The sequence below is a fragment of the Eleginops maclovinus genome, chromosome 5 (genome assembly GCF_036324505.1).
Source record: "Eleginops maclovinus isolate JMC-PN-2008 ecotype Puerto Natales chromosome 5, JC_Emac_rtc_rv5, whole genome shotgun sequence".
Taxonomy (NCBI): Eukaryota; Metazoa; Chordata; class Actinopteri; order Perciformes; family Eleginopidae; genus Eleginops; species Eleginops maclovinus.
The window spans coordinates 24,613,643-24,639,564 of NC_086353.1; the positions used below are offsets into that span (position 1 = coordinate 24,613,643).

General features: G+C 39.7%; 1 protein-coding gene across 2 annotated transcripts in view; it reads right to left on the bottom strand.

Moving 5' to 3' along the window:
* Window positions 1-25,922, bottom strand: part of rptor (regulatory associated protein of MTOR, complex 1) — a 224,229-nt gene that overhangs the window by 78,256 nt on the left and 120,051 nt on the right. Inside the window, exons 9-14 of one of the 2 annotated variants that reach the window (XM_063884304.1) lie at window positions 25,012-25,112; window positions 20,793-20,937; window positions 10,801-10,876; window positions 7,756-7,845; window positions 5,792-5,893; window positions 875-958 (exon numbers count right to left, since the gene is read on the bottom strand). In XM_063884304.1, coding sequence (XP_063740374.1) covers window positions 875-958; window positions 5,792-5,893; window positions 7,756-7,845; window positions 10,801-10,876; window positions 20,793-20,937; window positions 25,012-25,112 — 598 coding nt within the window. The remainder of the gene's footprint in view (window positions 1-874; window positions 959-5,791; window positions 5,894-7,755; window positions 7,846-10,800; window positions 10,877-20,792; window positions 20,938-25,011; window positions 25,113-25,922) is intronic. The other variant, XM_063884305.1, reaches the window with a different exon arrangement.

The following is a 25,922-nucleotide window of genomic DNA, read 5'->3' on the forward strand; positions in this document are numbered from 1 at the left end:
GTGGAGTTTGGAGTATGACTGTTTGAGGTTGTGGACAGGTGTCTTTTATACTGATAACGAGTTCAAAAAGGTGCCATTAATACAGGTAACGAGTGGAGGACAGAGGAGCCTCTTAAAGAAGAACTTACAGGTCTGTGAGAGCCAGAAATCTTGCTTGTTTGTAGGTGACCAAATACTTATTTTACCGAGGAATTTATAATTAATTCATTAAAAATCCTACAATGTGATTTCCTGGATTGTTTCCCCCATTCTGTCTCTCATAGTTGAAGTGTACCTATGATAAAAATGACAGGCCTCTCTCATCTTTTTAAATGGGAGAACTTGCACAATTGGTGGCTGACTAAATACTTTTTTGCCCCACTGTATTACTTCTTAATACATTTCAAACATTTCATAATCTCAATGTGGTATGATTTTCCCATTGATATAGAAAAGGTAACAGACATTTTTCAAGGTACTGTTTTGAAATTGGAAATTCCAGTGTTGTTACAGCAGAACCCTTTGACTCCATTTAGAAGGCTTCAATTATCAGCCAAGGTTGTTGCTGCCGAACCAAAACACAGCATGTTGTGCTGAATATGTTATTAACTTAGATGATTGTGTGCTGTTATCCAAAGTGTGGATGTTCCTTTTTTAAGAGATTTAGTTTTTGTGAGCGAGACTTTCATCAAAAAACATTCTTTTGTACATATAAATCAATTTTGAATTTATTTGATGATTGGCCTTCATTATTAACTAAAGACAAAGAGTATATAGATAGAATTTCCTCTTACATTGTGTGTTTAATTATATATATATATTACAAAAATGGTAAAGGGCATGGCTTCATTGCATGCTCAGCCTCTCTGTGAGCATGTAGTCCACATTAACGTACCAGACTGACGGCCCAGGGACCCAGATCCAGGAAGCGTCCGAGCAGGTCCAGAGCTCGTAGCCGATGCACCTGACTGAGGAGGACCTGAAAGAGAGCAGAGGTCTGAGGTCAACTGAGCTGCCTCCAAACCGAGAGGAAGCCTGTTTAAAGGAAGGAAGAGGAAGGACAGTGGGAGGAACTGCAGAGAGCGTGGAGTGAAGCAGGTGGCTCTCACCGCTGCTGCTAAGACACTGGCAGCAGGCCGCCTTGTTTTCTTTGAGAGCTAAGTGTAGGCGTGTGGCTTGGCTGTTTTTCACTTGGCTGCTTAAGGAGATAAAGGTGTGTGTCTTTGTGTGTGTGTGTGTGTGTGTGTGTGTGTGTGTGTACACACGTTATAATTAAGGTGTGTAGCACTGAAGCCAAATGCAATCACGACGTAGCAGTTTTGGCAAAGGATAATATTTAAAGGAGACATATGGTCTGTGCTAAAAATGTATATTATACGTGTGTGTGTGTGTGTGTGTGTGTGTGTGTGTGTGTGTGTGTGTGTGTGTGTGCACAAAGTCTGTGTGAGGGCACGACACCGGTCCACACCCTTGTCCCCACTGTGTGTGGGAACAAGCATATGGAGGAACCCACGTCTCCACGCACACACACTTCCACCAACACAAGGTATTCTTAGCACACCGTGACTTCACCCTGCAGAGCGTGACCACGCGAGCAGGAGGAGGCTGGGGGAAGACCGGCCCGGGGTTGCCTCCATCTCCAAGGAACAGCATGGGAACACGGACATGTAAGTGTGTGTGGGTGTGTGTTTAAGTGTCTTAGAATTAGATCTGTGGTCTATAACAATAAGGAAAGCAGACAAGCTCTCTTCATCCAGGGATCACTTTTTAAAATTTTAAATCTCATATTTCCTGACATCTCTGTATATAAACGGAGGATTTTTCGATACCAGAGTACAAATATTTAGATGATTAATGTTTGTTTTTTGTTATTAATTGCTATGCTATTTATTATCTTGCCGAATACAAATCAACAAACGATTTTACAACAGATATGGGCATTTTAATGACAGATATTCAGAGAGCAGGGTGGATGAGGCAGATGTCTCTTTATATTGCTTTTTTCCTTTGAAAATATTAAATCAAATGGCTGAACTTAAACTAACGTGTATTTATTATAAAGTTATTTTACTCTATGCATTGTCGGTTTGCTTCAATAGATCTGCTCACTGTCAGCTGTTCACTTATTTTAGAAAATGCATCAACTAAATACATTTCTACAACTAATCACAAAATTAAACTCAAACAAAAAGATTTAGTTCACTAAGCTCATCAGCAGATAGCTGCATTTTCTTATTTCAGAGGTATTTGTCAACTTAAACAAGTGGCCTTCCCCTAGAGAATGCTGCCTGTGTCTGCAGACATTCTTTTGTTGTGCCCATGATCTCAAAGAGGCATTCATATGTGTATCGGTACTCCAACCAAGAAGGTTCAATGCATTATATTGACCTTCAACCCCAGAATAACAGAAGGACTGTTCAGGAACAGTTGGAGAGGACGCTAGAAGAGATAACTGAAGTCCACTGTCGCACACCATACTTATTGCTGACATCATTTTGGCTTTGCTCGTGAAATATTATTTTTTTAGTTCTCCCTTCCTGCAAGTGTGTTATATAGGCTTTTGTGCACGTAAATGGTCTGTAAAGGCTACAATCTCTCAATCAGAGGGTGAAAAGAGCTTTTTTAACATTAAAGCATGAAGACAGTAGAGACACTAAATACTGATATGAACCTGAACATGAGCAGAATATGTCTTTGGTTTAGATTTCAGTGAATATTATTTCACAGTGACACACATTGTATCTACATGATTAAAATGACATGGAAACATGCATGTACATTCCATCAAAGCAAGGATTAAAAACCCCCTGAACAATGCTGTTATTACAATAGAAGTACAAGTTTGTGTGCATGCGCATTATTGTCTCCTCTTTATTTGCGTAACAACTTTAGCGCGATGAGTAAGCACTTTGCATGATCATGCTGAGTGCACGAGCTACGAGACGCACGCGTCATCTGATTATGTGTGACATCACTCATGCCTGATGCCAATCGTGTGTGAATGAGCTGCAGTAACCGTGACAACACAACACAACGAGGCAATGTAATCCCTTTGCAGAATTTGTTAATCCTTCATGGATGAAATGGCTGTTGTCAAGACAACCCAGCGTCGTATCTCTCATCCCTATGCTCTGTTGTCTTCCCTTTGCTCATTTCATTAAACAGCATTATTGATGGAGCCCTCTCTGTTGCCCAGTTTCTTGTCGCTCATTGCATCTCTTCATACGGAGCCAGATTATATTTTGGCACCAGATGGTAAATCTTCAGACATTACCCTAGTCTTTTCACTTTATTCTTGTGCAACTCAAAGAGATATAACCTGTTAGTGTGTCCATCCGTTACATCAGGGAGTGTGGAGGAGCTTTGAGATGACTCTGCCCTTACGGTCTAAATCTGCATAATGTTATCTTTTCAGTGCCTTTAGTGGGGAGTTGAAAGGGGGAGACAACAGAGTGGATGTCACACGTAAAAGGTTCCAGGTGGGACTTGGCGTGAGCCCCAGTACACAGTATGGGCTACCAGCTATACCAGAGTATCTATACAGCTGCCCTATGTTGCGCAATCTTAAAAGGGGCCCTATTCAGGTTCACATCAGTATTTAGTGTCTCTCCTGTGACATGTCTCCATGCTTTAATGTTCAAAAAGCTCTTTATTTTTCCCATACTGCCTGTGCTGCAGCACCTCTTTTTACTCTCTGTCTGAAACCAGAGCCCAGTCTGCTCTGATTGGTTAGCTGGCTGGTTGTGTTCGGATAAGTCAACCCTTTAGAGATGTCCCGGCCCTTAGAATATCATTTACAATGTGTTGGAGCACAAGCCAATAGAAGTTCAAATGTTACATCGTGATGCCCTTATGTTACTGAATGAACAAAGATGTCCAATGGAGGTGTTTCAGGGGGGGGGATTTAGCCTTACATGTACAAAAACCTATATAACACACTACAGGAAAGGGAAAACCCCCAACAGAATAATGGGCTCCCTTTAATGGCTGCTTTACACCATTTGTCTTTTTATATACACACACACGCACACGCACACACACACACACACACACATACACACACACCAATCACTCTGCCTTTTCCTCGCCTGTTAACGGCTCCCGACAGAACTGCTGTATGGACGTGCTGCGGCTCGCATTGTGCTGATTCAGCAGGAAATTACCATTCAACGCGGACAGCAGCGCAGCACCACTACGCTGTGATATAATACAAGAGCACAACTGTACAGCCCCGCGGGTCGGTGCTGGAGGAGGGGGGAGGGGGAACATCCAGCTGCTGTAACTCAACAGCTGACGCACACTGAGCAGGGTTCTTCAGCCAGATTCCAGCCTAATTAAAGCTTCCCGAAGTAATGTTACCCCCCCACAGGGAGCACAGCAGAAACCGCTCTTGTCACTGACTTTTGTTGCAGGGTTGTAATGAAGATAACTGTCCAGCAAACAGAGCAGAGGTCAATTTAAAGATGGAATTTTGCAGTGCATTTCTCATGCAGTTTTTTGTATGGAAGGAGGGGGGGTGGAGATAAATAAAAGGGAGGGAGGAGCGCGGTAAGAGTTGAAAGTATTGAAGTAATGGGTATTTTCAAAGCCAGTGGTAGACTCTCTGCAGGTGATGTGTGTTTCTCATTGGCTTGTGTGTAAAAGGACATTCAAGCCCTATTCAAACATTAAATCTGCAACATTGGAGGCTTTTTCTGCTTCTTGAATTCATGATTTTCTAAGATAAGTATTGGTTACACAAGTAATTTATTGGTGAATTGGCAGATCGAGTGTTAATAGACTGCTGCAGGGATCCTTAACCCAGAATTAAGTTAGCATTTTAGCACTTTGTCTCGTCTCAAAGACATTTTTTGTGTTTTATGACACAAAAAATGTCAGTACTATTAAGTGTCTGAAGCTTTAATGCAAGCGGCGGATGCTAAAAAGTGGCTAAATGAGAACATTTAAAGTTATCACGGCGAACGTTAGCTGCCTTTAGCTTAGAGATGCTGAAATAAAGTCATGTGACCATGATGTAGTGTATATATAGCCTGACATTAGCTTTACACTTCTGGCGATTGCATTTATGCTTCAACTATTATAAAAGTGGTGTTAATGTGGAGATTATTCTGCTGATCAGAGCATTTAAGTAACATGAATGTGTTTGCCACAGATCTTATTTTTTTAAATAAAAATGTCGATGGAACCCGTGCCATTCTAACTTCCTAACAACTGCACTAATCTTTTTCTAATCTGTAGATAGGCATAAAGAGATACACAAAATAAATCTTCAGACATTACCCTAGTCTTTTCACTTTATTCTTGTGCAACTCAAAGAGATATAACCTGTTTGTGTGTCCATCCGTTACATCAGGGAGTGTGGAGGAGCTTTGAGATGACTCTGCCCTTACGGTCTAAATCTGCATAAGGTTATCTTTTCAGTGCCTTTAGTGGGGAGTTGAAAGGGGGAGACAACAGAGTGGATGTCACACGTAAAAGGTTCCAGGTGAGACTTGGCGTGAGCCCCAGTACACAGTATGGGCTACCAGCTATACCAGAGTATCTATACAGCTGCCCTATGTTGCGCAATCTTAAAAGGGGCCCTATTCAGGTTCACATAAAAAAAAAACACATTTCTCAGGATGCAGTTTTCAAGCTTGCATTTTGAATTTGAGAATAATATTTGTGTAATCCCGGCATAAGCATGACTTCTGTCTGCATAATATCAAAGCATGCTTTGTACTTGAAAGGTTTGAAGGAAACTGGAGTTGAAAAAACATATTTAAGGGGAGAAAAAGACTTGAGATGCGAGTGTGTGTGCGTGCGTGCGTACCTGCAGTACGATGGGGAGCTGCTCAGGAGGGTTTCTGTTCTCCACTCCCATCGTCAGCCACACCTGGAACGCCGTCAGCTGCTCCGCAAAGAAGGGACTGTGCTGTGGACACGGACACACACACACACACACACACACACACACACACACACACACACACACACACACACACACACACACACACACACACACACACACACACACACACACACACACACACACACACACACACACACACACACACACACACACACACACACACACACACAGTTTATCACCACTATATCACTACCCTTTGTTTCTCCCTCCCTCACACATGGTAATGAGCCAGTCTGCAGTGACTAACTCATCATTTCATAAGATCTCTGACACAAGGAGCTCAGCAGTGACACTGCACTGCAGTAACAACATAAATCCTGGTCTATCATCTCCCCCCCCCTCTCTGTTGGCAGTTTGCCTGATTGATCGGTCGCCGGCTGCAGAGTTTTTGATCACCGAGTGTTAATATTGCAGTGGGAATTAGGAAGGCCCTGTGTAGAATGCTGATGGATGTAGAGAGGGGAAATATCAACGCTCCACGACTGGATGGCTAAATTAATTTGTGCATAATCAAAGCTTAATAACTCCGTACACAGTCACTGATACATGAAAAATTGGTGTGTGGTGGAAGGCCAAGCTTAAAGACTGTGCTCCCCTATAGTGTGAAGGTATAATGGTGCATCTTTAACTGGGACCTGGTGCTTTATTAGCATCTTCATTCAGTTCAGAGAGCTCCATGCTTCACTAAAAAGCAGTTTCTCATTGCATCACAGATATCACATCCACATAATTCCTACTGATAATTAAATGAACCTGAAAGTAGATACGCTGCTATAAAGAGATGGATTATTTCAAAAATAATGTAATATTTAAAACATCCCACTACTGTAGATACAGGACTGATGAGTGTTAAGAGAAAACTTTAAATAAAAATAAATATATATTTTTTAATGTATTTCCAATTTAGATGTTTTCTTTTTTTGCTTTACAGATAGTTTTGAAATGTTTCTGAATCTTAATTCAACAAAGATTCTCATTTATTAAATACATTACAGATTATTTTAAATGGAATTAATGATAATTACTAGTTATTTATTTAGATTTTTGTGTTGAAAATCAACTCACTACACCGTCCCAAAACACTTACACTAGGAAAAATGCGCTCCAGTTTCAAAAACAATGCAAATATTAAAACACAAATGTTCCAAAACACATCATGGGGACACTAAAAAGTGACGCACACAGCTGGATCCGGAGCACTGCCACTGTTTTTAGAAACGTTCCTAAATTGTACGTTTAATCGGCTAATTTTAACAATGTGACTGCAAGATTCATTTCCATATTAATGCAGAACTGCTGTAAGCTAACTAGCTAACAGTCATTTCAAGTAAACTGACAAAACACTTACAACTATGAAACACACTCACTCTGCCAACACATTTCCATGTGCGTTGGCACATTTCTGAAACTGCAGGGTGTTTCTCTTAATGGAAATGTTTTGGGTTGTTGTAACGCATTTGCACCTGTTGGCCTCCATAAGTGATACGTAAAGTAAAAATCCAGTTAACTACATGAAAATATCAATATCATCTGTGCTGTGGCTAATGTCTACATTGTTATTTTCAAGGGGTTATCAACCTGAAAAGACAAATAAAGGATTTGAGTTTTCCTGCATCCTTTCAAGCTGAGAAATACATTGAAAGAAAATCCCAAAAAAGCAAAGAACAAGACAGCTTGTTCTGACCAAACGTCTACAACAGAGGATTGAACAGTTAAAAATGGCTGATAGTTTCATGAGTTATCTGCAGATACAAAATATATTTTGTGACAAAACAAGCTATTTTTGACTTTTCTAAATTCAATTTAGATGATACTTGGAGTTGCTTCTAAGTCCTTTTTTACTAGGAAACAGGAGTTGTATTTACCCAAAATAATGCAGAGTAGTTGGAGGTGGTTATTTCAGCCCTGAGTCCTGCCTGTAGGCTCTCTTTCAGACTGCATTGAGACCCAAGAAGCTAGGAACAGTGGGAGAAAATCTGTTCATGTCAGAATCGAGATTCTAATCTTCAGATTCTGAGTAGATTCACAACGTCCACAAATGAACCTAGATATTGCTACTTGAGAGTTATTCTACACACAAAGTTAAAAATTGTGTCAAACATTATTGGTGATTGTTTAAAAAAGATCACACCAAATGCTAGTTAAACAGGGCTGCTTTGTGTACTATTTATTTTTCTGAGCAACAGAAGGGCAGCAAGCCCAAACCTATCAATGTTATGTATGTAGCAGGCCGCTTTTCTAAAAAGCAACTACGGACGTGGAACAATCAACTGATTGTTAATAAGATTTATTATTTACACATTTATGGTCTAAATGGGTGAAAAGGTCCTTTTAAAGGAGGTTTAGCTCTTTTTCTGCTCTTGGAGGGGACAGTTTAGAGACAATAACACGGGGAGAATGAATTCAACAATCAGGCCCGAGAGACATTTAGGTTTATCCACTCAGGAATTAACACACAGAAGGATTATCAATATTAATTCACAGTACAAACACCATTTAGCAAATTACAGGATGGAAGCAATGTTTAAGAGAACAGCAGGAACATTTTGTATTTCTTTAACAAAGAATAAAAGCAGGAAGTGATGATTATCTCTGTTTTACTACCAAAAGCCTCGACAATAATAATGACTAATGATAGCAAAACATTAAGAAGAACAGCAAGCTACTGTATTACATACATGTAGAGAAACACACACTTCTTGGTGTTATTTCAGACTTATTACTCAAGGTAACTGTAATTATTTTTCTCTGCAGTGTCTTTCACTGATAACCTTGAAACCAACAAGCTAAAAGCTAAACATGCCTGACAACATTAACCGAGGGGGAGGGGCCTACCAGAGAATAAACTGGGGAGTAGAACATACAACTAATTATGTCAAATCTTCTTTATCTTTTCTGTAGCTGGACATGCAGCAGTGTGAGAGAGCAGGAACATGAAGTAAACAGCTGAAGCACATCAGAGGAGGATTAAAGGCTCCTGAAAGAGGGAGCAAGACGGAGGGGGAAGATTTCCTTTAGCGGGCCTCGGAGGCTCAATTACTGGGCCGGTAAGTGTTTTCGGCCCGAGTGCGGGAGAATGGAGAGGAGGATCGAGGATGGGAAAACTGTTCCCAGGGGAGCGATGGAAAAGACGCCCACCTCCGACCACCAGGTGGAAAGAGAGACAATAATAAAAAGTCCCGGTTGAAAGTGCTAACATTGGAGAAAATAGACCATTTTCTCTGCTCTCAGACTTTTTTTGCAGACAAAGCAGCTGCTCTCTGCTGCGTCCATCAAACCAGTTGAGTGTGTGTCTGTGAGTTGACTCAGATATCTTAAGTCATCATCATTTCAATCAGCCTCGTGCAGCTTGTTTCCATCACACTCCGTATCTCCATCACAGTCCCCCACCATGTCAGTAAATAGAACATAAAGCGGCTCAAAGTGCAGCAACTGTTTCTTATTTGACACTCACATGGAATTATTAGACCTGACGTTTTACAATGATATCCACTGGGAATGACATTGTGTGTGTGTGTGTGTGTGTGTGTGTGTGTGTGTGTGTGTGTGTGTGTGTGTGTGTGTGTGTGTGTGTGTGTGTGTGTGTGTGTGTGTGTGTGTGTGTGTGTGTGTGTGTGTGTGTGTGTGTGTGTGTGTGTGATGAATAGATGGTAGTGCAGAGCTGTGGATGTTTACAGGCATCCGTGGTGGACAGATCCCAGATAAGAGCCATACATCAATGCCAGATGAGCAGTAACCTACACAGATGGAGCATCTTTCCACCTTTTTACGAGAAGCTGCAAAACTCTGCAGGAACTGTAGGCCTGTCAGGTTAACCACTTCTGTTGAACAACACATTGTCCCAAATGTGATAAACTGCCTCAATTCATGACCTTTTCATTGCTTTGGTATGATAATGCTAGCATAATATTGGGAAGATCCTTTCCAAAAGCGATGAACATTGAATTCTTAAGAATATTCACATGTTGTAATAACAACTTGTCAATATATTAAAATAGCCTAAATAAATTGTGGACTTTCAGGCTTTGTCATGGATATGCAATTTCTGCATAATCTTAAGAGTGATAATGGTCATGAAATGGTGTATTCTGACATCAGACACAACAACTTACCACATCCACATATTGTAAGATGAGTTGATAATGCAAAATGTATCAAAGGTCGTGTCCATATATCATACAATAAGGTTAAAAAATCTGGCTCATCGATAATGTAGGAATTATTATATACTGTACGGTAAATTGATCAAAGGATGTGGCAATATATCATATGTTATGTTGATTACGCAAGTCATATCCATAGATCATACTATAACTCGACAACGTAAGAAGTATTTAAGTCATGTTCATATATTGAACAATAACTTGATAACATTAAAACGATGGAAGGTTTCTATATATTGCACAATACAACGGCAAACACACAAATGATCTAGTTCTTGTCCACATGTCGTACTGTAGGTAGATTAAGTAAGAATTATCGAAGTCATGTCCATACATTATACGGTCAGTCGATAATATTTTCAAAGGTAGTGTCCAAAAATGATCCAAATATGTAGAAAACGTTAGTATTATAGATGGATTTGTCAATATAGAGCACGCGTTAAGTGGGTAAGGCAAAATATACCTTAGTCAAGTCCATATTTCATACAATAAATTGACAACATGAGAAATACTTAGTTTATGTTCATATATTCTATGATAACGTACAAAATATCTAGGTCATGATCATATAGTGTACAATAAAGGAAATGACAGGTCATGTCCATATATATTGAGATTATTTGGTTAGATATTAACTATTTCGTCCTGTCCATATATATATACATATATATATATATATTAGAATAAGTCGAGTGTGTGTGTGTGTGTGTCTGCAGGCTTGGTTTCTTCTCTCACACATACACTTACTCTGAAGGCGGTGCCCTCCTCGATGATGGTGGGCAGCTGAGAGAGGCAGATGTCCACGGCCAGGTCCCATGCTTGCCTGTAGAGTGGAGACACACAAACAACATACGTTATAATACATTTTCAGAACAACCTGAGGAACACAAACCTTTTTGCCATTTAAATTGTACAGAGCCTAGGTCATGGCTTTCCCTTTCCCACTCCGCCACGCTCTCATTATCATTCTCCTCAGGTTGTCTTCTCCATGCACATACACCTCTAAATTCCCAGCCCGAGGTCCTGGAGAGGGCAGCAAGGAGCCTTTAATCCCTTTCTAAACGCCAGCGCTCTCTCATGGTCATCATATCTAATTCATGGGGTTATGTAACTCACATCAAGCCTCATCGCAGCCTCTATGTCTGTCTCTATTTCCTTCCACTTCCCGGCTCTTTTTTCCTGCGGCACATTGCGCTCAGGGCCTCGATGGGGCTTTTTTGCTCTGTAATGTGATACTGAACTCATTCTGCTGCTTAAACAGCTTTTACATAAGCTGTGAGTGATAATAAGAGTTTCACTCTGAGTCGACAGCACAGCGTTAAAGGTACAATTAATCCACTGCTGTCATGCAAACATGTAGACATCTGGTAGCGTCTGGAGCTGATATTAAGCATGGCTGTCTGATTGGAAAACTAGACACTTACTTAAATCCATCAAGCGTTTTAAATTTTAAAAGTCAAGAAACAGGCAATTTATCCCTGCATTCATGTCAGTTGGTTCACAGGAGCCTGCTCAGGCTAAATGGGAGAATGTATAAATTCAGCTGTCGCTGCAGCATTCAACACTTTTAGTCTTCCAGCAAAAATGTCAACAGTGCAAAACACATTACTGCATTATTAAGAGCAGGTGCTACTCATTTTGCTGCCATATGAAGTTGTGACTTGAGAAGGACACTACGGAAAAAAATGGTGGTTAAACCTGAGATTCAACTTAAGATTTGAAGCACACATCTTATTTGTATAGATGTTATCAGACTAAACATGAAAGAACAAGCATGCTACATTGAGATTTAAGTGTAATATTTAGTGCATTATTCTTGTTGTATTGAACTTATTTAACTGCTGCAGTTAGTGTTGTTAATCGGTTTAAATGGGACGTGTTCATTGCAATGGAAAGTCACCTAAAGACTGGAACCAGTATCCATTTGGTAGGGTTTTTGTTTCATTCGGCTTAAAAGCTGCGACGTTGTATATCGCACTTCAAACAACAATAAGTTAATTTGTGTACGTCTGTGGGAAATATTGATTATTAAAACAGCAAATAACCTGTCCAAAGGACAGAAAAGTTGGTTCATTTGTCCATCATCGGTTATCACTGACATGTGTAACGTTGTCTAGCTGATGTATGTATTTTGCTTGTTGTAGATGTAAAAAAGCATCATATTCCTAACTTTTATTTTAGCCAGTCAAATGACAGCAGATATTTTTACCCACATGTGGGCAGGGCCATGACATTGATGGAGAGTACTCAGCTGGGTTTCTCTCATGTATGTTGGTAATTCTTTTTCCAACAGCAGCTGAAAGCCCATAATTAGAAGTTATCCAGCCTCAGATTTAAGAGTTCCGTAGTGTTATCCACCAGCCGGTCCTGTAGTGTTATCTGGATTGACTGCTGCTAAGTTAAAACTCATTCTCTCTTCGTCACACTTGCCTTTTTTCAGAATGTCATCTCCTTAGAGCTCTCTCCGTGATAAAGTAGTGCTGCAGCTCAAAGTTCTTTATTTCCTGTGGCTGTGTGTCTTTTATAAAGTGGGTAATGCTAAATGCTGTGTCACTCATCTGCATTTGTATATTTTTATCACATAAGCTCTTTCTTTCCCTTTTGGGACTCTGTATTACTGTGTGTATATTTTTTCTATTATCCCTTGGTCTGTTTGTTTCCTATGTTTTATTTATATGCAATAAAAAGTTGATGCCACACAAATCACAAATTTGGCCCTAACGTCATCTTATCTGTATATATACAGCCACGGAAAAATTAAGAGATCGCTTCAGCATTATCAGTTTCTCTTGTTTGATTATTTATAGGTATGTCTTTGAGTTAAATTCTTTTTTTTTTTTTGTTTCAATAAACTAAAAACATTTTTTCTGGAATGGCTGCCATACATGCAGATATAAAGATTTAAGAACAACTTGCAGAGGTCTCTTAATTTTTTCTAGAGCTGTATATATTTAATATTTATCCAAGCATGTATAACAATCTGTATACTGCAACCCATATATGTGAAGATGCTGCAACCTCATATGCAATTCCACAATTGAGTCAAATTAATATCTTATTTTGATTACCGTATATATATACATCCATACTAACTAGGGATGCACCAATTGCAAAAATGTCGGCCGATGCCGATACCGATGTTAAGAATAACATTTTTGCCGATACCGATGCAGATGGCTGATGTATACTATGTAAACTGTAATGGTAGAACAATGCAGACTAAGGCAGCCTATCCCTTTAAGAGAGAGAGAGAGAGAGTGGGGGATACGTGTGTGCATGTGTTAGCGCGAGAGAGAGAGGTTGAGCGAGCCATAGTAAGTTTCTGGAAGTTAACGGGAGTAGCAGCAAGTATAACAAAGTCACAAATATAAGCGACGGCCTCCCAAGAACACTGAAGAATGGATTTAATTTACCGATCCTGCAGACACCGGGTCCACGGGGCAGAAGTCCTGCAGCATGCAGCGTGCAGCAGCAGCTCCTCACAGAGGATAGGATAGGATAGGATAGGATAGGATAGGATAGGATAGGATAGGATAGGATAGGATAGGATAGGATAGGATAGGATAGGATAGGATAGGATAGGATAGGATAGGATAGGATAGGATAGAATGACTTTAAAGTTACGGCAGACCTACAGTCACTGATCTAATCCTTCAAAATGATGCCCTGACTTCAGATTTGGTTCGTCAGATTTAAAAACAACGACGCTAATGCGACTTCTCCCGGTCACGTAGCAAAACATAAACATCGGCGACTGCCATCGGTGATGTCACCTTATTTTACCGATGTGCCGATGGTGGTAAATAGGGCTAACATCGGCCGATGCCGATGGCTCACCGATGTATCGGTGCATCCCTAATAATGGCCAAGAGGATGGAAAAAAATCTCCCTAGTCTAATCCACAATGATCAAACTGGCTTTATACACATGCGTCAAACGCAAGATAATATAAGGCGCCCCTTACATGTTATGGATCATATAAAACAACACAAGGAAGAGGCAGTAATACTACTTTTGGATGCAGAAAAGCTGGCCATATCTTTTCAAAGTTCTGGAAAAATGTGGCTTCAATGAAGTAGCAGTAAACAGTGTTAAGGCTATCTACAACAACCTCACAGCGAGAATCAAAATTAATGGTCACTTATCTAAACCCCTCACACTGGAAAGAGGTGTGAGGCAGGGCTGCGCCTGGTCTCTATTTCTTTTTGCTCTATTTTTAGAACCACTAGCCCAATATATTAGACAGACTGACAAAGTTAAGGGTATTGTAATTAATGGCGTAGAACATAAAATTGCGAGCTACTTCGACGATGTTCTCTTGTACCTAAAAAACCCTGAGATATCTTTGCCTGAAGTAATGACTTTCTTAAAAAAGCTTGGCCCATAATCTGGCTATAAACGGAATATAAATAAAACGGAATCCCTTACATACAATGTGAATCCATCTGAAAAACTCAGGAGTGAATATCCTATGAAATGGAAAACAGAATCTTTCAAATATTTGGGTGTAATCCTACCTAAACACATATAGATCTTTGGTACATTTTCTGACAGTTTGAACTCAATGGCTCTCCATCAGTCTGATAACCACTCTGCATAGTGATGTCAGGGCTTTGGGGAGTAGTGACCCAAATTCACCATTGCTCTATTCAACTTAAATCCATTCCAGCAGCCCTCAGTACTTTAACCTGATACGTTCTTTAGCAGATGACCTTTTCTTCCCCAACAGAACAAAGTCTGGAGGAAATGAAGAAGCTTTTGGACGACGCAGGTTGTACCTACCATAAATAATTGGATAGATGTAACAATGACGATTTACTCGATGGAAAAGATCACATTTTCTTTGAACCTAAGGATGGGCATATTCCTACAACATTGGGAAAAATGGACACAATATGTTAAACCTCTTAGACCTGATTTTGTAAAGCTAATGACTTGAAGGAACCCCTTTAGACTTTATATTCCCTTTTGATTTGATAAATGTCTGAATACTTTACAGCAATGTATTTTCTCTAGCATATTAAGCCAAACTGCTACGAGCATTTCAGTTTCTTTTTTATTTGTACTTGTCCCTCTCTGGATGTGTATAGTTGTTTTGTGTTTGCTGTCATGCATAACTCTTAAAAGTGGAGAGAAACAAACCATGGAACAATTTGAACTGCAATGACTTTGACAGTCTATATTGCTGGCACGAGACACTTTTATTTTATTTCCTCTTTTCTAACTCCTGTTTTTGAAAAATGTGCCGTTTTCCCCTGTTGCATGTTTATTTTGTCATGATTTGTAAACCCATTTGTGCCACCTATGGATGTCATGACAATGTCTCTTTTGAAACAATAAAAAAAGAAAATATAAAAAAAAAAAGAATATCTTATATGTTCTTATTTTGTGTCGTGCTACAATTTTAGGTCATCGAGGACTTCACAGATATGAAACAGCACATTGAACGTTTTAGTCCAAATGTCCTTAATTACAAAAATAACAGTTTCAATAAGTTAAATTCAAGACTTTTTAAGACCTTTCTAAAACTACATGAATGCAACTTAATACCCATTTTTATTTTGTAACCATATGGGTAGAAAATGGAAAATGAGTATAAATAAAAATAACTAAATATAAAGTACACACAAAGAAAAAAGCAATGTATGAAAGTATAACAGTATACGGAATATGTTGGGGATATACTGATAATTCTGTTGTTCCAGGGAGTGTTCTAGCTGAGACACTTTCATTTCTAAAGCCCCTACTTGTCTTAACACAAAGAAAGCAAAGTGAAGTAGAATCAAATCTAAGTCTATATGTAGATCTACGGTGGAGTTTTATGTATGCGCTCAAGTTAATTCTGACCAGGGTTGAAAAACGTAATCTGGTTTTCGGAGCATTATCCTACCCAGCAAATATAAATACATTCCGCCGACCCCTTGTTTATTTGCAGTAACACAGCAGTGAATGATTCATTTCAATTGATTGATTGTTAAAAACCCATAATACTGCCCTGCTGTGATCCGATCAAAACACAATAAAGACTGAAAGCATATTGCCATTGTGTTCCTATTTCATTTCACACTATATTAAACTTGAGAGTTTGATAAACTGAATTTTAAGTACCCGCAGAAACCCTGTATAAAGGTATATTTTAGGCTCTGTTTCTGTGTAAAAAGTTTTTCAACATAAATCCATCCCTGTTGGTGTTTACGTAATCCAACGGTAAGGAAACAAGCAGAGAGAGCGGTCTAACCAGCGAAGACACGCTGCCACACCGGGAGAGAGGACAGCATCAACCGTTATGATGACTGCCAACACCAATGAGTAACTCATCACCAGAACCTGTCTGTGTGAGTGTGTGTGTGTGTGTGTGTGTGTGTGTGTGTGTGTGTGTGAGTGAGTATGTGTGAGTGTGTGTGAGTGTGTGTGTGTGTGTGTGTGTGTGTGTGTGTGTGTGTGTGTGTGTGTGTGTGTGTGTGTGTGTGTGTGTGTGTGTGCACTCACTGTGTAAGCACAGTGTGTGAGATGAGGGGACGGCTGACTACAGAGGAGTGCAGGGGACCAGTTGGCGGCTGACTCAGCTCTTTTTTCCTGCTGCCTGCAGAGAGTGGTGCAGCGCCCTCACAAACACACATAAAGTAGACCCTTTCTTAACGGCCCACACGGGAGTAATCAGCCATGGGTTTATCTGCTCTGCCATATCCTGCTCCATTTGAATAACAATGGCTGTTTGTGTTAGGGCACCAGCATCGACCCCCCCCCCCCCCCCCCCCCGGCTGATTTAAACTTTTATTTTTCTACTCGCCTTTTATCTCTGGCACTTCCCTTTTTTATTGTTCCCTCAGTCTTGTTTCCAACACCCTTAAAACATCCCTCTGTCGATCCTGCTTAATACTGCATGTGCTGCTGTGAAACATAGTGCAACTCCCAATTTCTTTGGCAGTAAAATGCAATAAAGTCTCAATCTAAAATAATGGGTACGAGCGAGAGAGAAAGACTATGCTGGAGGAGCAGTGTTCTTTACAACCAGTGATGCCAGGGTGTTACACAACAAGTCGCTCCTGCAGGCCAAGAGAGTTAGAGCTCTATTTTATTTCTTACACGGGCCAGATAATGAGTGGGAGAGATGGAGGGAGGCATTTAAAGAAGAGCAAAAACAGAGACAACAAATAGTGGCAGAGGTATTTGTGTAACTAAAGGGAGATAGAGGGTGAGATAATGTTTCCAAAACGGGGTGGAGGAGCAAGTAAAGTTGAAGGCTTTTCAGCCATTAAAGTTTTAAGCAAATTTTATAGGAAAACTGGGAATCCTAAGTCCTGAATATTTGGATTTGGTCTGTTAACGAGATTACGACTAAAGCGTTGATTTGCTTTTCAGATACTCAACTTAATTACATGAAACTGTAAAGGTCTTTTTAGGTTTTCTTGTTAGCATGCTTTTTTTATATCTGTCAATACCTCGAGATCACCTAATGATGTAAATATAAATAAAGTCAATGGCTTTTCAGTGTTTCTGTTTGTCTGTATATAATTCTTGTGATAAGAATATATGACAAATCTGAAATTTTAAATGAACTACATGTAAGGATGTAGTTCATTTATATTAGTGCCTATATCAATAGATTATGTTATTTTGTAATTAAATTATGATATTCTGTATTATGCATTATATTATGAAATTACCCACAGTGATTAATGGGGGATTTATGTCAGGTAAATGTAATTTCTGATGTTAAGACAGATATAAGAGTGGTTTTTACTTTAAGTAAAAATGAATTACGTTTTTTGAAACTACTTTCAATTCTTTTTATATTACTATGATCAATATATATTTTAAGGGAGATATTACATTACTGGAATTAAAATGTCATCATTCACAGTTAGGTCCAAATGAGGAAACTAGTTCTCAGTTGATCTATTCACGACCTGTGACACTATGGTGCATTGAAATGATTCGGATGTGTTACTACTGTTTGCATTATAATATGTTTCTGGCAAATGCAAGTCATTTTTGTGTTCATTTATATTTACAGTGAAGGGTCAAAATACCAAGTTTTGAAGCAGGGAGGCAGGGAACACCGCTTATTAAACAATAAAAAACCTGAAGTTATCCAATTAATTTAACAATAATGAAAACATACCTTTTCTTAGTCAAAGATCTCGCATCTTGTGACAAAATAATTACACGCCTTATGATCAATACGATGCGAAACATAACATCTAATAAAAATAATAATATTTTAAATTGCAAGGAAGTCATTCTAATTACAAGCCATTGTGAAATATTGACTTTACAATGCATTATAAAATGTTTTATTTGTCATAATTGAATTGAAGCATTGTTAATATGTTTAAGTTATTATCAGAAGCTATAAGCAGATCATCACAGGTCATTTTTTGTATGTATAGTAGACACGGGACCTATAGGTGTTTATGGTCTCATTTTGTTGTCATACCACTGCTTACAACCTGAATCTACCATGTTTACAGCTAGAGATGTCTTTCAACATCCTCAGAGATAAGGTTAGTGTGTAGCTTTCAGTCAAAGGTGGAGGTGTTAGGCTGCATTGTGTGTGTGTGTGTGTGTGTGTGTGTGTGTGTGTGTGTGTGTGTGTGTGTGTGTGTGTGTGTGTGTGTGTGTGTGTGTGTGTGTGTGTGTGTGTGTGTGTGTGTGTGTGTGTGTGTGTGTGTGTGTGCGTGCGTGTGAAGAGTCACTGCCTGCTCTTCATACGGCTGCTGTCAGTGAAGAAGCTGCAGGATGTGCCTCTGCTGCGAGCGACACGTACAGCAACACCGGCAATCCTCAACAAACAGAAATAACCAAGATACCAAATCAAGGAAACGATGGCGTGAACGAGGTGTGTGCATATGCTTTGCAGAAGCACATTAAACACCTACATGCTTTGGCTCACGCTTCCTTAACAGTATTTATTTTGAGAGTTGTGACTTTTAAAACACATGTACTTCTGTTTGGTGTAATGAATGTGGCTTGGGGAAGAACGCTAACTACATTCTGGCTGTGCTTTTAAATGGATGATGGACTGGGTTTGTGCTTCTTTTAAAAACTTGAATTGATTGGTATAACTAAGTGGAAAATGACGCACTACATCCGAGGTCTGACTGTGATGCTTCAGGCTGTTGTATTGCTTATTTAAGTGCAGTAAAAGGAATCCTATGAGCATGAGCCTGCTGGGCTGAATGACGGCTCACTTCCTGTTGGCAACATACAGTAGAAATATCGCAGCTACGAAATATTAACTTGAAACAAATCAAGTTAAGTACAGTAAGATCGGTATTTGTTTCTATGTATCCATAATTCTATCTGGGTTCCATTCTCACATCATTTTCACAGGTCAATACTCTGACATTTTGGCAAATACTCATCAATTTTCATCATTGAGGAGAGGATACATCTTTATGTCAGCCCTGGTAATGTAAGAAGACATTGACCCAGGATATTTACAGATGCAGGGAACAGCTAGCCTCCAAGCAAATAGGACAATCTTTTGCTTCAACTGTTAATACATGTCCTGTTTCAATTTGTTAGCTGGCAAGCTAGCCACCAGATCCCCTAAGACTCATCTGGGTTTTGTTGAGTCAAAAGAATGAGAGTCAGGAAAATGATTGTCATGAAAATCTGTGTTTTTTTTCAGTAATGCCTCCAACAGGAAGACTACCTCCTTGTTATACCAAAGTCTAGATGTATTAGTCAAAGCTACATAAAAAGATGACACATTACAAGCTATGCTAATTTTATGAAATGGTTCCAATTTATTGTCATCTAATATGTGGTTTAATCTATTTACATTTTATAATATGAGATAATTATGCAGCTGAAAAACACATTTGGCATTACATTTCTTTTTTTTAGGGAGTTTGTAACTATACGCCAGCTTAAAATGTTGACATGGTTTAGCTAACACAGCGCATTGTGTTGTGATTTTTGTTGCTGAGACATAGACCGGTCGCGGCCAAAGTTCATTTTCTACAAATTTGTCAGTTTGAAAAAATGTAATTTTAGTGTCAGAATGTTCAAAAGATATATGGATTGTGAATTTTTGAGTCTATGGGACAGAAGGATTCAAATCTGTGCTCGAATTGACGTCTCCAATCAAAATGGAAAGAGTCAGGACGTACATATAGGAAGTTGCCTCTGAATATTTTGTCTAATTTCTGTACTTTACCCGTATATGGCTAAACCTGTGCTGAATGGACAGAGCTGATAATAAAGCAATGTTCCCCAGTATTGCTTTAAGTTTTTTAAAGCCAAGTTGAAAGCACAGCTAGGAATATCTCACTTTGGCTAAACAAGGTGTGTTATCTAATTTACCTATGGTAACAAGACACAACCAAACTAAACAGTCACAGAAACACAAAGTACATTGTTACCAGTTGTTTTTTAAAAGTGGAAATCTCTTCTGGAAAGGAGTTTTTATTCAATAAAAGAGGCAATAACTTCTTTGGTAAATAAGCCCAGAGGCAGACCTACCGTTTGCTCATAAGTGCCCGAGTTGAATACATTTATTTTATACCTCCCTGGCTGTTAAAAAGGAAGCATTTAGATTAATAAATATCCTCAGCATACCATAAAAAACAGAAGTTGTCTCATCAGAGAATGTATCTGTGATGAACTCTGCTCATCCTTTAACTTCAGTGTGTATGAACAAACAGCAAAGCCTTGTGATGTTCCTCTTCTTGCCTTCCGCTCTCGGGCGTCTGTGTCTGTGTGCATGATGCTCTGTTGGTGTGTCTTACCACATGGCGTGCATGTATGTCGGGGGCAGGCGGGGACTGCTGACCGGTGTGCAGTTGTACGACCTCATTATCCTCTCGGCTAGCAGGAAATTGCGAAACAAGCTGGCCACCAGCAGGTCCTGACGGAACAACTTCTGGAACAAATCTGAGACAGAAAGGCAGGATGGAAATGAGGCTTCACGTCAGAGACCGGTAAGGCTACTGAATGAAAGGAGAAACAGGACTATAAAACACATTTCACCAAGATTAGTACAAAAAAGGCAGTGGTCTTTTGTCAAGTACAGTTTTCTTGAAATTTTGAGGTGTTTTGCGTGCAAGGATGCAAATGAATTTTAAAGAGGCCCTATTATGCTTTTGGGGGGTTTCCCCTTTCTTGTAGTGTGTTATATATGTTTTGACCCAAAAAAATGGACATTGACATCATTTTATACCACTTGCGCTTCTATTGGCTAGCACTCCAACACATTTTACAAGATAGGCTAAGGGGCGGGACATTTCGAACATCTCTAAGTGGTTGATCAATCACCAGAGAGCCAGCCAGCTAACCAATCAGAGCAGACTGGGCCCTGGTTTCAGACAGAGGGTGAAAAGAGGTGCTGCAGCACAGGCAGTATGAGAAAAATAAAGATTTAAAAATATATATTCACTTCACAGGTATTTCTGTAATTTTGCAGGAGCTGGAGCAAATACATATGAAAAACTACTGCAAGAACATTCGTCCCTGGAAGGAATTTTGATTGTAACCTTTCCCCCTGAAGACAAAAGCCAGGTGTTAGTGGGAAAGATGAGGCCTGTTGTGAATGAGTGAAATAAAATAAACCGGGTAAAAGAAGGATGTTTAATCAGTGGCTACTTTGGAGAGAAAAACAGGCTAGCTTGTGTGTGTGCTTACAGAATATAGAGGACAGTGATATGCAGATTGGGTCATGATCAGAGTTTCATCAACTTATTAATGTATTCACTTATTCACTTTAATGGGGCCAGGGAGTAGGGGTGTGTGTGTGTGTGTGTGTGTGTGTGTGTGTGTGTGTGTGTGTGTGTGTGTGTGTGTGTGTGTGTGTGTGTGTGGATTAAGTGTGCAGTGCCTTCATTACAGGGATTCCCACTCTTTGTGCCGCTTCATTAACGGCGGAGCCTCTGGGTTTAAATGGCTTTGGCAGCCATCAGCATTGTCACATTTCCATTCGAGCAGGGAAACAGTTTGTCTCATAGGAGTCTTCGAATGTGAGTGTGTGTGTGTGTGCGTGTGTGTGTGTGTGTGTGTGTGTGTGTGTGTGCTGAATATAAAAGACAGGTGAGCATTAGATATGTGCTGCATGCAAAAGTTAACTGTCCAAAAACAGGAGTGTGTGAGGGCCTGTGGGTAGTGTTTAGTCGCAGACTGTGTGTGTTTTACCTTGCTTTTGCCGTCTCCATGTTAGAATGATACCCCCAATTACTGCACTAGAAACTCTAAACACAATTAATCTCCTTTTGAATCCCAACCAGCACTTCTTGCTTTTTATATCAACGTCTTCACTATTTCCAACCACTGGGGATCTTCTGGAAGTTTAGTACTGCTGATGCTTCACTGCTGTTCTTATTCAGGTGCCCTAAATTGGGCTCCCTGAGAGCTCCAACACGAGGGTCCTTCTATTTTCTATCCCAGGCAATATGGCAAAAAATAAAGATTGTTTTCAACAGTACATAAAGCATAAGTGTTTCTCTAAAAGTGTGTCTCTTTATCACTTTCAACACTGGGAACAGCAGTATTAGGGGCTTATTTTCAAAGTTTTGCTTATTGTTTTTATTAGGAGTGCACGATTTGGTAAAAAACAACTGGTTGTGATATTCCAATTCACGATATTTAGCTTTTGATCATTTTGGAAACATTACTCACATTATCAGGGAGGGAAGGTTGCAGTTCACAAATATTCAATTCAAATTGTATTTTAACACTAAAAATATTTGGCTGTAACCAAATATCGTGCTTCATGCTATTTCAATATATTGCTCTGGTCCATATTGCGATTATGATACCATTTTGATTCCATCTCATTCTTAAAGAACTCCTGGTTTATATTGCAACACAAGTGCGTTGCGTTCCAAAAATGCAGGGTTATAAGTGGTTACTAGAGCCTCTAAAAGGATACGTATGAGTACAATGGGAGCCAGAGCCCTCAACTATCAAGCTCCTCTTCTGTGGAAATAGCTTCCAGTTTGTGTTCTGGAGGCAGACACCCTCTCCACAATTAAGAGCAGGCTTATGGCTTGCCTTGAGTCAGCTCTTTTTAAAATTTACACACAACACCTATTGTTCGCCTGAGAGGGATCCTCCTCTGTAGCTCTCCCCAAGGATTTTCCCATTTTTTACACATTCATTTAGGTTTTCCTTATCAGATGTGAGGGTGTGGGACGAATGTAATCCTTGCAGTTTGTGTTCCAGAGGCAGACATCATCTAACAGTCAACAGCAGGTTTAACACTTTCCTTCTTGATTACAGCAAGGGCTGGCTCCGGCTTACTGTGAACCAGCTCCTAGTTGAGCTGAAATAAGCTCAGACTGTCTGCTATAGGCTGAGACTGTCGGGGGACTTTCTCCTCTCCTTTTTTTCACCCCTTATTCTTTTTTCTGTATGCACTCCTTCCCCTACAACGCATCTTGCTAACTCAGTTTCTGTAGCATCATCCCCAGAGTTTGGGTATCTCCCACCTGGCAGGTTGCAGGTATTGAAGGATACTTCTTGATCATGAACCGCAAGTCAACAATTGCCTCACAGTATTCAGGGACTGTTCACACAGAGAAAACAAACGCATGCTGAGAGGAAACTGCATATTCAAAAAAACACCTTTACGAACAAATTCCCAACTTCACTGCATCCCAACAAAAGGTGTTAATCTGTGGAATAACTGCAATGATGAGCAGAAATACTGTGCAGCTGTATTTAAACTCAAACAACTATTCAGAAACCAAATTCTAAATGGTTATGAGCAGGACTGATGATTTCCGGATTATTTTTGTCTTAGACGATTTTGGTTTACCTGTAGAAATTATTATTTTATTTTTTTAATTTGTAAAAAGAGATGATTTTCTTTTAAACAAATCAAATATCATGACCACTGACGACTATGAACTGAACTTTGATTTTGATGAACGATGTTTGTTAGAGGGGGCAGGACTAGAAAACTTGTTATGCTTCTTCTTGCCCCTTTTGAACATGAGGAAAACAACTTGATTATTTATAGTTATACCTCTTGCTGAGCCTAAGTTATTATTTTTGGCCGGCACCAGGTGGATCGTTTAAACCCACCTGGATCCATCTTCTTTTTTTTCTTCCATGCAGTATGTTTACATTGTGATGTCTATCCTTTGGATATATTATCTTTTTAAATCTATACACACAACATCAATTGCACGTCTGTCTGTCCTGGGAGAGGGATTCCTCTGTTGCTCTACTCAAGGTTACTGTCACAATCTTAGTTTTTGTATTCAGTTTCCTGTTTTATTTTGACATTTAGTTTCTCCTGGTGTTGTTACTTCCTGTGTTAGCCCTCCTGTGTCTGCGTCATTGTGTTCATCTGTTGCCCTCGTGCTTCCCCTCCCCAGCTGTGTGTTGTCTTGTGATTAGTCCCTGTGTATTTAGTCTTGTCTTCCCTTGTGCTCCTTGACGGTTCGTCGTCGCTTTTCCTGTGATTTGGTTCCCTGTGTCATGTCTTGGATACCTCTTGTCTGCCCTCCTTTGTCCACCTGCGTCCATCTGGTTTGGTATAGTTTTGTTTGGGTTCTTTTCCTTTTTGTTGTACTTTGCCTGCTTGCCCTGTGTTCAAGTTTTTTGGAACAGCTTTTTATCAAAATAAAACTCACCTTTGGTTATACTTAGTATCCCTCCCTCCTTATTTCTGCATTTGCGTCCTGTTAATCTCCACTGAAACCTGACAGTTCCTGCCATTACTTTCCAATTTATTTCCGGGAATATTTTTGAACTCTTTCCTTGTGCCTTGTTAGGGTCTAAGGCCAGAGGGTGTCGTGTTCTGTATAAACTGAAAAGCCTCCTGAGACAAATGTGTAATCTAATCTGTGATAGTGTGCTTTATAAATACAATATGATTTGTTGATTGATCGATTAATTGTGCAGCCATAGTATCTATCATTTATAATAATAGTAGTTCACTTTGTAGTAAACTGGTTGTGTAAAATAAAATGGGGATATTTGATTAAACCAGTGTGTGCGTAGCCTCACCTCTAGGCAGCACGTTCCAGGCGATGGTGTCGGTGATGGCGGTGAAGATCCAGTTGAGCTCTCCGAGGGGAGTGCGTCTGTCGTTGAGCCTGCCAGGGATCCTGCATCACACACAGCACAACACAGATGGCAGTGTGTCAGCCACGCTCACTGTATGTCCCATCACTGACTCAGAGCACCAAGTGGCAACTGCTCAGTAGTATTATCACAACTCATCTGAAGAAATTGACATTAACAGCCACTTAGGCACTTACTCACAGAGACTGACAATGAGTGCATGTTTGAATATTCATGTGCGCTTGAACAAAAGAGGAGATACTGAAGGCCAAGAGCAGCGTGAAGCGGAGGGGATGTGACATTTTGTTTAGATTACATGTGAGATGCAAGTACAGAGACACACTGATCCCAGAGGCAGCGGTTGGATAGTAGAGTACTTAAGTAGAACAAAGTTTGCCACCTCTGCTAACATTTGGTTAATTAATTAAAACATTTCAAAACAATCAGTTTTTTAAATATTGTTAACCTGCAAACTTCCACCAGTATGCAGTCAGCTGGTTTTTGCCTTTATGTAAGAAACATCAGATCCAGTGGCTCTTCATATCAGCTGTATGCCAAGAAATCTGATAACTATGAGTCATTCAAAACGTAAACGTAAAACTAAATAGCGTTTTGCTCTGGTTTGAGACAATAATGACATTGTCATTGACAGTGCTTACACAGATGAGTCGAATACTTGATTCTGATTTGTCAATTTGGACACTCAGTGGTTTGCTCTTTTTTGATAGCAGTCCGCTGCTAAGGAAGCTCTGATCAAGGAATGTGCCTTCAAATCAAAAAGGAGTCAGATTTGAGATCAGTTGATTCAATTTCATCATAATGTAGAGCACATGATTTGAATTGCTTAACGGTCT